General features: G+C 48.2%; 2 protein-coding genes across 7 annotated transcripts in view; both read right to left on the bottom strand.

Moving 5' to 3' along the window:
* The window catches only part of NADK2 (NAD kinase 2, mitochondrial), a 28,602-nt gene extending 25,008 nt beyond the window's left edge, over nt 1-3,594 (bottom strand). For all 4 annotated transcript variants that reach the window (XM_066602424.1, XM_066602426.1, XM_066602425.1 and 1 more), the window contains exon 1: nt 3,255-3,594. In XM_066602424.1, coding sequence (XP_066458521.1) covers nt 3,255-3,485 — 231 coding nt within the window. In that variant the 5' untranslated portion in view covers nt 3,486-3,594. The remainder of the gene's footprint in view (nt 1-3,254) is intronic.
* An 8,232-nt stretch (nt 3,595-11,826) lies between these two features.
* Nucleotides 11,827-14,673, bottom strand: part of RANBP3L (RAN binding protein 3 like) — a 62,463-nt gene continuing 59,616 nt past the window's right edge. Inside the window, exon 16 of one of the 3 annotated variants that reach the window (XM_066602420.1) lies at nt 11,827-13,729. Coding sequence is in view for 1 of the 3 variants with exons in the window: in XM_066602421.1 (XP_066458518.1) it covers nt 13,686-13,729 (44 nt within the window). In the remaining 2 variants the exon portion in view is untranslated. The remainder of the gene's footprint in view (nt 13,730-14,673) is intronic. The other 2 variants (XM_066602423.1, XM_066602421.1) reach the window with 2 other exon arrangements.

Genomic DNA, 14,673 nt, shown 5'->3' with positions numbered 1-14,673 from the left:
CCTAAGCAGTCAGTGAACAATACTTGGGCCCGTGTAAACACTCCCAATAATTCATCCATTGATAGAGAGTGAACAGCACTGGCTCTGCAGGAAAGCACAAAGACGTCCGGGCCGTTTAGCGACTATTTTGAGCAATTCTTCAGATGATGGTGGTCCTGCGATATGACCCCCCCCCCCACCACCACCACCTACACGGGCCGACCTTCAGATTATCGCTAGATCGCAGTGCAAATGACAGGAGCGACTGAACGGTAACTCAGCCAGCACCACAAAACCACTAGGGCCCTTTTACACGCAGCAGCGCTCCAGCAGTAATCGCGTATGCTTACGTAAGCAGTGGTGAGCGCTCAGTGATGGGAAGCGCGGGGGATCATTCCGCCTTCAGTTAAAAGCCACTCGAAACCGCTGCATTTTACCATGTTTGACCACACGGGGCAGCGCTTGACTGCTCTTTAATGCACCCCATCATTGTGATGGGGCGAGTTAAAAAAATAAAAAAATAAGACAGACAGCGCTGGAAAGTTGCGATGTTAGAAATGCCACGTTCAAGTGTTGGTCTGCAGGGCCCCATTAAAATCAATGGCAGTGTTGTGCCGCGGCGAGGGTGAGCGCAGCCTTACACAGGCCGATCGCCCAGGTTTTACACTGAAGGAATTCTTATTGCTGTAAGCATCTACACCGACGATCATCGCTTAGGACCCCGTGAACCAGCAAGAACCTGAGAGACGATCGGCTCGTGTAAAAGGGCCCTCAGGCTGGAAACCGCGCCGTAAGCATCATCAAAATCACGCATGACACGGAAGAGCCATGTATGTGCCCCATGCAGAGACTATTGCCCTCCGGCCGCTGCCCTTCTCAGATGGGAAGGGTCTCCTTGTATCCCCCTTCCCCTCTACAGGGATAAGAGTTAGGGGACCCACGTACAAGTTCCCTTTAAGACTCGGGGTACACCAGCAGAACACCGAGCAGTTGGCACACGGCAGGGAATGATTGGGGTGACAGGATGGATCCCAGGTAACTCCTATGAAAGGTCTTGTTTTCTGTCCAGGTCGATGGAAAGTCCCTGGCCGGTGGAGGCGTCTGAGCGGCTCCGAACGTCCGCACTAACTTCTTCCCCGGCTGCTTGGACACATATCAAGTACAGTTTGTTCTCAGCACTTTGCTTTCTCTGCCCCCTCCTGGCACAGCAACTGGCATCACCAGAGCAACGTGCCCAAGAGCAGCAGGAATGTCAAAGCCAGAAAAATGCTAAACTGGAGGGGCGCAGGCTGCGCCAAACTTAGTGTGGTCACTTCTACGCTGTTTCCCCCATTTCAGAAGGTCTCGAAAATTCACAAGTTGGCTGAGACTATAGATCAGGGTCCCAGCCCGATGCATAGGGGTGCTGCGAGTTGGGGGGGGGGGGGGAGCGGGCTGGGACAATAGCCTGCACGGACGCAATAATGTGAATGTATGAGGCTTGTATGAAAGCAGCCTTATTACTTAAAACTAATGTTGCAGTCCGGCCAAGATTGCCGCTGGAAACAAGGACGCTACCAATGCCGCCTAGCAAGAGGCTGGACCATTTCTGATCCTGAGGGTAGGTCACCAATGTTTTTATCCTCTTAAAGGGGTATTCCGGTCTTTCTGAATTGATGACCTGTTCCCTGGATATACAGGTGTTGGCCACTTGGGAGCCGCATCAGTCATCAGCTGACTGTCCGTCCCGCGACACATCACGCCCAATCCATGAGAAGCAGGAATGGCATAGAAGCGCGGTTCCATAGGGAGTGAAGCCAGCGCTCCTACTGCCTGTGGTGACCACTGATGACTACGTCTGACAGCAGCCCAGATGAGGGTCTCAAGTGACAAACACCCGTCCATCAAAAATTGATTGCCAATCCTTAGGAATACCCCCTTTAAGCCCAGAATAGCCCTTTAAGCCCAGAATAGCCCTTTAAGGACGTGATGATTAGGATTTTCATCTCCACTTTTCAAGAGCCATAAACGTATTTTTCCAGTCGCCTCGGCGGTACGAGGGTGTGTTCGCCGCGTGCTGAGCGGTGGGATTTCCGCCCGTGCCCGCTGCCATTACATAACTCAATCCTATGCAGACAGCCGCGATTTGACCGTGTGAAAACAAATGGCGGCGAGTCTCACAGAGGCCCGCACAGAAACGTTACCGGTGACGGGGCCGGCTCTGGAGCAGCCGGCACATAGAAGAGCGGAGGAGCCGCGGGAGCAGGTGAGCCGCAGTGGGCACTGCAGAGGCACGGGGCAGATCCCGCTGCGAGAATTTTCACAGCAAGATCCGACCCGGCCGTCTGCAGGAGGCCTAAAGCTTTCCCTAGCGGAGCTGTGGAGGATGCATCGCCAGCGTCCATAGAGAATCATAGCGACTGCCGCAGAGAGCGTATTAGTCAGCGCTCCGCCCCCGCGGTGGGATATTGCTAGTGATATTCCGCCTCACTGTGGACAGGGGGCGTTATTGTATTATTGTTTACCGTGAACTGTGTCCATGGGGGGGATTTAAAGTTGTACAACTGTCACATAATACACTGCAGTACACTGACCATGGGATGTGGAGCCTCCAAGCCCCCCGTATCACATCTTGTATCCAAGCTAGAGGCAGTACAACTGGGTACTAGAGCCTCCATGCCTGCCTGTATCACATCTTGTATCCAAGCTAGAGGTGATACAACAGGGTACTAGAGCCTCCATGCCCCCCATATCACATCTTGTATCCAAGCTAGAGGCAGTACAACTGGGTACTAGAGCCTCCATGCCTGCCTGTATCACATCTTGTATCCAAGCTAGAGGTGGTACAACAGGGTACTAGAGCCTCCATGCCTGCCTGTATCACATCTTGTATCCAAGCTAGAGGTGATACAACAGGGTACTAGAGCCTCCATGCCCCCCATATCACATCTTGTATCCAAGCTAGAGGCAGTACAACAGGGTACTAGAGCCTCCATGCCCCCTGTATCACATCTTGTATCCAAGCTAGAGGCAGTACAACAGGGTACTAGAGCATCCATGTCCACTCATATCACATCTTGTATCCAAGCTAGAGGCGGTACAACAGGGTACTAAAGCCGCCATGCCTGCCTGTATCACATCTTGTATCCAAGCTCGAAATCCGTCAATCCACCCCCCCCCCCAGACACCCCAAATTCATCCATCCCCCCCTTACCTGCCCAAAAAAACATCCATCCCCCCCACCTCCGTTCATCCCCCCATAGACACCCCAAATCCTTGCAGCCCCCCGCACTCACCAGTGCCCGCAGCTCGTCCTCGGACAGCCCGGCCGAGCGGTACCGCTGCTGCTCGAACTCATAGCGGGTGGTCTTGGTCACCACGGCAACCTTGTCTGGCCTGAAGCCGCCGGGGCCGTTGCTGGGCCGCGTGGACACCCGCCTCGGGTGGAGGGCGATAGGCGCCCGGCGGGTGACACACCCAGCACGCCCGGAGCACCGCCCGCACAGGAAAACCCGGCACGAGCTCATGGGTCACCGGGGCTGGACGGGAGGGCGCAATGACCCGAGTAGGGCGCAGGACGGGTTATCCGTTGTGTCTCCTGAGCACGGGGCGGCTGGAGGCGGGATAGCTGCAGTGCTCACCGCCGACCACTGGGGGCAGCAAGCAGCGCGGGCGCCATCTTGTCGTAGCCCAGTGTAAAGCTAAGAGGGGACACGACAGTAGTCACATGACTGGTTGCTATGGGTGACCGCCCCACTAGGGTTGGCCTTGACCAGCCGTTACACCGGCTGCACAGACCACATTGTCGCATCTAATGGCTGCTCATGGCGTCGTGGCGCAACCTAACATGACTGCGTGAGCGCAGTGCAACTTCACCATCGCAAGCGCCATGTGGCTGCGACTTTCCTCTGACCTTGGCAACAATATGCCTGTTTTCTAACCACCAAATCGGTGCTCTGAGGCTAATTTCACGCGGGCGAGTGCGATATATTGGACGTGAAACCCAACCCTCTACCACGTGCGCCAAAGTGCGTTTTCCCCGTAGATGTGAAGGGAAGTTGCGGTGGAAAAACCTCGCATTCGCGTGCTCCTCGCGCCCCGCGGGACACTGTGGAAAACAATGAGCGATGCGAGGAAACGCCCACAAATAGGACATTCCGCGTTTTTCTTCCTGCGCCGCAATATGGTGCGGGACAAAACCGCTTGTGTGTATGACCCCATACGAAACCGCAGCGTGTTCTGTTTTCGTGCGATGTGCGGCCTCCCACACGTCACACAGCACATGGATGGAGTTTCCGTGTGCTGTGCGATGTGAGTCACGCCTGAGAATGCCGCGCACGACTCGCTCTTGCCCGTGTGAACGCACCCTAAAGCAGTCGCGCCATTAGACCGGATTCACACGAACGTAGGCGCATTTTCACATCGGATGTTGCGCATTTGTGAGCACAGCTACGTTTTTCCTTGTGCAAAGTGGGCACCATCGCACGCACAGAATGACCCCCGCAGCCGCGGCACCTGTGTGAACCCAGCTAGCAGCTCAGCCACTGTGACCGGCGTGCCCAAGCGCCGCGCTAGACTCCGCCCCCTCCAGCCAGCGATTTAGCCTGACCGTGGAAAAAGTAGACGGGGAGAGCTGATAAGGCGCTCCGAGCGCCAGGACTATGCCTGGAAGAGGAGAGTTAGCGGGCAGTGGCAGCCCGGCCTCCATAGTGACACGTCAGGAAAGTAAATAGAGGCTAAGCCCCGCCCCTTGCGAAAAGTCCAGAACAGTCGAGGCACCTATAAAAGAGGTCAGCCTAGGTCTAGAGATGAGCGAGCGTACTCGAGCGAGTAGTGCCTTATGTGAGTACCTGCCCGCTCGCCTCTAAAGATTCGGGTGCCGGCAGGGGAGAGCGGTGAGTTGCGGGGGGGGGGAGAGTGAGAAGTGAGAGAGAGATCTCCCCCGCGTTCTTTTCCCCCGCTCCCCGCTGGTACTCGAATCTTTAGAGACCAGCGGGCAGGTACTCACATAAGGCACTACTCGCTCGAGTACGCTCGCTCATCTCTACTTAGGTCGCTTTTCAGCACAAAGCGCCTCGCATCCGCGGGGAGATCACATGTTGGAGAGCGCCATATTGGACAGAGTTTCACGGCCCAATATCGCACCCATCTGTGTGAAGTTAGGCTGGGGCTGCACAGCCCAAATCCAGTCGATATGTTATGGCTATCAGATTGCGGCAACTTAAGAGTCACAACGCTTCCGAGTATATTGGATGCCGCGCAGACAGTGCGGCGCTGCCATCTTTGGCTGTAAGACACGGGTTGTGGCCAGCTGGCATTTCACAAGTGTTGCAGTGACATGAGACGTAGGGCCCTTTTACACGGGACTATTGTCAGGCACACATGTTGCCCAACAGTCGTCCCAGCAATAATCACTCATATGCTTTCACACAGGAGGACCATCGCTCAGTGAACGGAGGCGGCGTGGCCTGGACATCGCTAAGCCCGCCCACCTCCGTTGTTTGTAGATGAATGACTGCCTGTTTACAGGGGCTCACCATCCTTTGATTTTTATGGGGACAGGAACCGAATGACGAAGAAATTATCGTTCGCCCTAGGATCATCTGAGTAGATGCGTTCGTGCGGATAAGCCCATACGTTGAAGTCTATGGTGGTAAAGTCGCTATGACTTGCGGCCTGCATTGTGGAGTCTTGACGAATGTCATGTTGCAGCCACTATTCACAATCTTTATACTCAATGCTGGAATGTGATGTTACAGTCTTCAGGTCATGTGACCAGAGGTACCTTGCAGTCTTCTTCACAGGGGTGACAAAGTTGCTCGATTTTGTCGCGTTGCTACAAATCATATGTATGTGAAGCCCCTGCTTTCCTATGGGTTCCTTCACACATGAGATGTTTTGTAGCATGCTACAAAACGACACACAAGCCTTGAAGGTCCGGCGATATGCCCACGACACGCGAGGTTTTGTAGCCATTGTTTTCCTGTGGAGCCTTCCTCTCTGTTGCATTGCATCGCACGAAAACACGGTTAGCATGCGATGCGATGCAACTTTGACAGTAGCAAATGCTGCTGTCAAAGCTATAATCTAAGCCCTAACTGCCGGAATAAAAACCACACACATACATCACCTCTTCCACACTGTCAACCCGGCTGCAGCTTTTCTTCGGGTCCTGGCACTGATCTTCTCTTTTGGCCAGGGATTCAAAAATCCCCGCCTCCTGGAAGCACTGGCTGCGATTGGCTGACACTTAGCCAATCACAGCAAGTGCTCGATGAATGGCAGTGATTGAACCAATCACAGCCATTCTTCAAGCACTGGCTGTGATTGGCTAAGTGTCAGCCAATCACAGCCAGCGCTTCCAGCAGCCGAGGATTTTTCAATCCCTGTACAGAAGATGAAGAAGAAGGTTAGTGCTGGGACCTGGAGAGAAGATGCGGCGGCGCCCTGGACAGCAGAGGAGAGGTGATGTTTCCTTTTTTTTCTCCTTTAGTTACAGCTTATTTTCAGGGTAGCGCTACAAAATCGTGGTATTGCTGTGAGAAAATCGCAGCGATGCGATAACGCTGCGATTTTCTTGCAGCGAAGCGGTGTCACCCGTGTGAAGGAGGCCTAAGGGCTTATCACATGGGCGTATGTATTCCTTCCATATTTACATAAGGAAATAAGGAGACAACATCAATGAAATTAGATTTTAATTGACTTTTGTTGTTGGAATTAAGTAAAAGCCCCCCCCCTCCCCCAATCGAAGTTCTTATGATAGTGTAAGAAAAATGTTACCTGTAGAAAACCAAGATGATAAAAAGTCAAATATAATGTAAGTACAAGGTATCCCTGCAAAAGTGAGACTGACTTACTGATACATTTATGAATCAAATGAATCTACATGCATGAAATAATAAAAGGTGTAGGAAGTTCAGCTTACATGGAAACAGAATATCTGTTATAACGTGTCACTCACAACCCTGTTAAATTATCTTATATTACACTAACAACTTCTGTAAAATAGAAATATATATATTTACCTATTGGACAATTTTATATATACATAGGATTAGATACACTCTTATATACAATATATAGTTCACAAGTAAAGCTCCACCATAGAATCACATCAAATGAAGGAACTGGGTTTATTAGCAGTCCTCCAATCCCATTCCCAGAATTGCTGTCAATCATCATTTAGAAACTCCCACTGTAAGGGGTCATTACTCAATAAAGGGGTTTACCCAAAATTGACTTTTATCACCTATCCGCAGGATTGGTGATAGAAGTCTGATTGGTGGGTCTCTCATTGTTGAGAATGGGAGTCCCCCGCCCTCTTCATCCCACCCACCTCAATGAGGAGTAGATTGAATTGTTGGAGGGGTGTTTAAACTAGGGCTGGGGGAAGGACAACCAGAGAGATACAGGGGAAGACAGTATAAACAGTGGCCTAGGACTAGGTAATGGAAACGGGGATGGAGAAGGGGGAGAGGTTAGTGCTGTTAAGGCCCATTTACACGAGCAGATAATCGCTCAAAGATCGCTCAAACGATAGTTTGAGCGACAGCTTTGAGCGATTATTGTGTATTAAAAAATAATTGGTATTCAAGTAGCTTCTCAGCTACTTAAATGCCAATTATGTATGTTAACGAAGCTGCTTCGTTCTCCAAATTGCTATCAGCACCCCCCCCCCCCCATCCCCAGAGAACGACTGATAAAACTGATTGCTAAAATCAAGCTCACTTGGTTTTCCGGATCAGCAAAAAGAGCCCTGAAATGCGGGTGCCCCGCACCCATTTACACGCACCAATTATCGCTAAAACGATCGCCGATGAGCGAAGTTTTAGCGATAATCGTCCAGTGTAAATGGGCCTTTAGAACTGGCAGAATAGTTATTAGGGATACACTCAAAATAAAAGATAACCAAAACCTTCTAAACTGTATGGTGACTAATACTAAAAGTCTGAGCAATGAAGTAGACAAACTAGAAGTAATAATGTCTGAGGAAAACTACAACATAGTAGGAATATCTGAGACCTGGTTGGATAAAAGCTGTGACTGGGTGGTGAACTTACAGGGTTATAGTCTGTTCAGAAGGGATTGTAAAAACCAGGAAGGAGAAGGGGTTTGTCTTTATCTAAAATCCAGTTTAAGGACGTATTCACAGGAGTGTATATCGGCTGCTGTTTTCACGGCGGCCGATATACGCTACCATCTGAGCTGTCTTCCCTCCCCCTCAGCTAAGAGATGCCCTTAACCTTACTGACTGGGATAATGTCCTCAAAATAAGAGTACACACAATAAATGGGAAACATTTAAAAATATCCTAATTACTTACTGTTCATACCTTACAGGAATTAAAGGGCTAGGAATAGGAGAAAACCAACGTGGCTCAATAAAGATGTAAAGGGAGAAATAAACTGCAAAAAGAAAGCATTTAAACTACTAAAACAGGAAGGCAGCAAAGAAGAACTAAAAACCTATAAGGAAAAAATAAATTCTGTAAAAAAAATCAGATAAAAGCAGCAAAGATGGAGACAGAAAGACTTATTGCCGAAGAGTAAAACTATCTCCAAACTGTTCTTCAACTATATTAATAGTAAAAAGATTAATACTGAAAGTGTTGGCCCTTTAATAAATAATGTAGGAAAAATTGTAGAGGGTGAGGAGGAGAAAACAAATCTATTAAATAGTTTTTTCTCTAGCGTATTTACAAAGGCAAATGAAATGTCAGATGAGATGCAGAGTGATCAAGTAAACTCTCCACTAAATGCCACCAGTCTAACCCAGGAAGTGGTGCAGAGCCATCTTAAAGAGATTAAAATAGACAACTCGCCGGGTCCCGATGGCATAACCCCCCGCCCCACAGGTTCTAAGGGAATTAAACAATGTGATGAACAGACCGTTGTTTCTTATATTTAAGGACTATATAGTGACGGGGCCTGTTCCATTGGATTGGCGCATAGTCAATATGGTGCCGATTTTCAAAAAGGAGTCAAAAAGGAAACCTGGAAACTTCAGGCCAGTAAGTCTTAACCCTTTCCAATCCAATGTCGGGCCTGCCCCGACATCATTTTCCTCCACAGCTCTGATGTCGGGACAGGCCCGACACTGCAGTGCAGGGGCGCATCTGCACCCGATCATCAGACACATCGGGTGCAGATACACTCCTGCACTGGTCCTCATCAAGGACCCTAGAGGAGAAGGCAGAAAGGGTTTTTAACTCTTTCTGCCTTCTCCTTTACACATTACATAGCGCTCAATAAGCTGTCACATGATCACCGACTCGGGAGGCTGAAGGGAGAATGCAGAACTAATACTTTCGCATTCCCCCAACGGTGATTTGACCACCAGCACCCTCCTGAACTCTTTCAGATCAGAAGGGTGAAGGAAGAATTTATTTTTTTTCATCCATTCTTCCCAGCTCCAATTTATTTGGAGCTGGGGAGAATGGATGAGAAAAAAAAATGGATTGGAAAGGGTTAAGTCCCTTCTACATGGTATGAGTATCGGGCAAACGATGCCCGACTCTCATGCCCGTGTATCCTCGCTCCTGTGCTGTTACACAAGAGCGAGTATCGCTGGATCGCTCACAGTGCAGCCAGCAGGAAGGTGGGGCAGCTGGAGGAGAGCTCTTTCCCTGCTCTCCACCCGCCCCTCTCCATTCACTGTAAGCAGCGGTCGTTAAGTATTGAATGGCTGCGGTTTACACTGAACGATGGTCGTACAGGATTTTAAGCATGCTTAAAACTGAACGACTGGACAATTCTCGCCCATTCATTCAGTTTCAGCAAGCTTTTACAGGGGACGATTATCGTTTAAAACCCCACGGGAGCGCAGGAGCCTAAACAACCAAAATGATAATCGTCACGTGTAAAAAGACCTTTACTTCTATAGTGGGTAAAATGTTTGAAGGGTTTCTAAGGGAAGCTATCCTGGAGGACCTCAAGGAAAATAACTGTATAACTTCGTATCAGCATGGGTTTATGAGGGGCCGGGAAGTCACTGGATCTTGTATATCTGGACTTTTCCAAAGTATTTGATACTGTGCCACATGAAAGGTTGGTATATAAAAAGAGAATGCTTGATCTGGGCGAGAATGTGTGTAAGTGGGTAACTGGTCAGTGATAGAAAGCAGAGGGGGGTTATAAATGGTACATACTCTGATTGGGTCACCAATATTAGTTGGCTACCACAGGGGGCAGTATTGGAGGGGTCACCATTACTACTGAGGTACCACAGGGGGCAGTATTGGGGGGTGGTCACCATTACTTGTGGGGTACCACAGGGGCAGTATTGGAGGGGTCACCATTACTACTAAGGTACCACAGGGGGCAGTATTGGAGGGGGTCACCATTACTTGTGGGGTACCACAGGGGCAGTATTGGAGGGGTCACCATTACTACTGAGCTACCACAGGGGCGGTATTGGAGGGGTCACCATTACTACTGAGGTACCACAGGGGGCAGTATCGGGCCCTAATCTTTTAATATATTTATTAATGGCCTGGTAGAAGGATTGTGCGGTAAAATATCAATATCTGCAGATGAAACAAAGCTATATAAAGTAATTAACACAAGGGAGAACAGAATGTGGTTGCAAATGGATCTGGATAAGTTGGGGACAGAAAAGTGGCAAATGAGGTTTAACACTGATAAATGTAAAGCTATGCACATGGGCAGGAAATACATGTCACCATTACACACTGGATAGGAAATCACTGGGGAACACTGACATGGGAAAGGATTTGGGGATTTTAGTTAATGGTAAACTTAACTGGAGCAACCAGCGTCAGGCAGCTGCTGCCAAGGCAAATAGGATCATGGGGTGCATCAAAAGAGGTCTAGGGGCGCATGATGAGAACATTGTTCTTCCCCTTTAGAAGCCTCTCGTCAGATAACACATGAAATATTGTATACTGTTTTGGGCACCGATACTCAAGAAGGACATATCAGATCTTGAGTGGGTATCAAGGCGGGCAACTGAAGTAATAAATGGAATGGACTCGGATTAATAACATGTACCACGCTATTTGGCAAGAACTGGAAGAAATACGGTCAGGCTGCTGTCTGCATTCTGACTTTTGGGCAATGACCTATTGTCAGAAAGTGACCTATTGTTTCATTTTTTTGGATGACACATTCCCTTTAAGAAGGACGAGTGGGATGTATGTAATGATACATGTATACAGCACTTCTGGTCATGGAAAGATGAATTTGAATACTGGATTGTGGATTATCCGAAGGGGAATATAAGGGGATTTATGGTAAAAGTCCAGAGTGGGATTATCAGTGGACTAGTAACTTAGCTCCAGGGTGGAGCTTCCCTTTAACCCCTTGAGTGGCACGCCCGGAAAAGTTCCGGGACGAGCTCCACTGCTCATAGCAACATAGCCCGGAAGATTTCCGGGCTATGTATCACTATGGGAGCTGCAGAGCACAATGCCACAAGCTGTGACAGTGTGCTCTGCCTGCACAGTCCCACAGAGAACAAAGCAAGGGCTTTGAAAAACCAGCAGAAGATATTGCCGACAGGTCGGCAATGTCCTGCTTTGTTTACAGGTTGCCATAGAGACCATCGGCTTGTCAGAAGCAAGCCGATGGTCTCTGTGGCAGGGAGAGCTGGTTGTTAGCTGTCAGAGGACAGCTAGGTACCAGCTCTTACAGCAGAGATCAGAGAAAACCTCCGATCTCTGCTGTGTTAACCCTTTACATGCTGCAGTCTATGTGACTGCAGCATGTAAAGGGCTGTCACTGCAGCATGTAAAGGGCTGTCACCATCGGACCCCTGGAATGTGATCAGGGGTCCTGATGGGTCCCTGTGGAAGTCGCCTAAAGGGACAAAAAAAAAAATAAATTTTTTTTAAATTTAAAAAAAAAAAAGTAAAAAAATTATTAAAAAAATAAAAAAAACACTTGTCTCCCTTTACTTTGTAAAAAATCAAAAATACAATCACACATGTGGTATCCATGTGCGTCGTAATGACCCAGAGAAGGAAGTTAATACATTATTTAACCCCTTAATGACATGGCCCCTTTTTTTCTTTTTTTCCTCCCCCCTATTTAAAAAATCACAACTTGTCCCGCAAAAAACAAGCCCTTATATGGCCATGTCAATGGAAAAATGAAAAAGTTATGGCTCTAAGAGACGCAACTGCAAAATTAGTTGAAGTTCAATGATTAGCCCATTTTAAAAAACCTGCCCTGGTGGGCACGACAGGGTGGTAGGAAACCTGCCACTCAAGGGGTTAAAGAGGTTGTCCGGCTACAAAACTAACTTTTTAAAACAAGATCCCAAATGAGTTAAAACAACTGGTACTTACCTCTCCTCAGCCTGGCAATCTGGGGTTGCAGCCCTGCAATCCTCCCACTACGGCCTACTTTCCTGATGCCAAGAATTCAAAACAGTGACTTTGCAGCCTCTGATTGGCAGGCAGCAGTCACCTGACTTCCAGTGTCAACACAGACTGGGAGGATGGCAGAGTTGGATTGCCAGGACCGAGGACAAGTAAATATAATTTGTTTTATTGTTCCAACTCCTTTGGTCCTAATTTTAAAAAATCTCTTTGTAACCGTCAACCCCTTTAAAAAAGACATGTCTTATCAGCAGGGCTGGTTACATACTTTGTAGCTGCAGCCCCGCTGATTCCAACAATGTCTTCTTCAAGATTCACATCCTGGTGCTGTAAATGTGTCAAGAGGGTGGTCCTTACCACTCACTGTCGTTAGACTTGACAGTGTGAGGACCGCCCACTTTACAATATCAGGAGCTAAGTCGTACATGGAAAGGGTGGGGGCAAACAGAAGAAATACATCGTTAGAGTTAGCAGAGTTGTGGCTGCAGAGCTATGCAGTGAAACTCACTGTAAGTGATGGCTTATACTTAGGATGCACCGTCAATAGATTGGTGGGAATCTACCATCCAGGAACCTTGATCAGCTGATGTGTACAGGAAGTAGACAGCTCAGTTCTCAGTGAAGTGGTCAGACTTGGTATTGCATGAAAATTCCCATTCACTTAAATGGGAGCTTGGCCTGTAACACCAAGCTTGGCCACAGCAGTAGGAACGGAGCTGTCTGTCTCGTAGAAATTAGTTCAGTGAAGAAGCTCACTGGCCTGGCGGAGAGCTAATTGACTTGGTTCCCAGATGGCAGACAACTGCTGGTCTAGTATTGATGCATAGCAGCCGGGCGATACACGGTGCCAAAAGTATCATAACATTGCAACTTTACAAAATAGCCAAAGAAAAGTTTATAAAAAGTAAACGCGATCCATCAATATGATGCACAATCCTTGCTTGATCCTTTTTTAAATTCACGCAGGTTGAATTCTTGAAGTAAACGCATGATCACAGTAGCGCCACCTGTACAATGAAAATCGGATCTTGGGTGGAAACCCATTGGCAATAGGAATGCTTATCTAAGGATCTGTTTAAGGTGCATTCTGAGTTTAGTCCTTGAGGTATTCGTGTTGTCCCAGTAAGTCAGCCGTCTCGTCTCCTGTGTATAGCGCAGTGGATTATGACGTGTGACCCCGGACTGTGCCACATCTAGACATTGCTATGCGGTTTATTCATACAGTTCCCGGTCTTAGTCCATGACGTCAATCCACACGCTATTTTCCGAAAGTCCTATTTTCTGTAGCGTACATCTGTGCATCTTCTGGAGCTGTACACTGGTGGTCTAATGTTCCTACAGCTCTTAAGATACCAGGCCGAGAACAGCTGGGAATGAAGGCGGGTGGTCAGGAGTACAGGACTGGCCGCCGCCGGATCCACTGGTGATGATCTAAGAGGAATTAAGATGTAAGTTGTAATTAGTGATAGGTAATTTAAAGGGGTGCCGAATGACTCTTTAATTATAGGTGCCCTTGTGTTAAAATAACAGCAGCAATACTTACCCCGACAGTCCAGTGCTGCAGCCCCGCAGTCCTCCCAGCCTTCATTGGTGAATGAATGCCACCTGACCACTGCAGCCAATCAGAGTCCTCAGAAGCCAAGAGCTTTTTTTTCTGGCATCATGGCTCGCAGCATCTAAGTGGTGGTGATGGGAGAATAGCATCAGTCCACTATGGCTTCTGATTGGCTGCAGCAGTCAGGTGGCATCCGTTCCGCCGTGGGGCTGCAGCACTGGATCGCCAGGGAAGAGGACAGGTAAATACCATTGCTTTTATTATATTAACACATGGGTACCTATTAAAAAAATCTTCCATCAACCAGACTTTTAAGGGGTTTTCTGGGACTTCTATATTGATGACTTATTAGCTCAGTGGGGGGTCTGACTTCCAGCATTCCCACTGATCAGCTGATTGAGAGACTTAGTCATTGTATATGTTCATTATGTAGCAGTGGTGCCTGGCTCACTGTTTAAACAGCTGATCAGCGAGGCTGCTGGGACACAGACCCCACTGATCTGATATAGATGATCTATCCTAAGGATAGTTCATCAATATCCGAGTCCTCGAAAACCCCTTTAAACCCAAGTCATATAGAGTGCACCACATAGAGAATTTCTATTGAATGTATTGAGTAGCGGATGTATCATGTAAAGAGTAAATCGTATAGAGTTTTTTGTATGGGGTGGAGTGTATGATGTAATCCGTGTTCATTTTCTATTTCTCACAGTATCAGCGATTCTCTCTTTCTCCTACGATGGTGTAAAGAGTACATCATGAGGTGAGTGTATCATGCATAGTGTAATATATAATGAGTGTATCATATAATATCTTATAG

This window comes from Eleutherodactylus coqui, chromosome 5 (assembly GCF_035609145.1).
Source record: "Eleutherodactylus coqui strain aEleCoq1 chromosome 5, aEleCoq1.hap1, whole genome shotgun sequence".
Classification (NCBI taxonomy): domain Eukaryota; kingdom Metazoa; phylum Chordata; class Amphibia; order Anura; family Eleutherodactylidae; genus Eleutherodactylus; species Eleutherodactylus coqui.
This window is presented reverse-complemented; position numbering and strand designations above follow the sequence as displayed.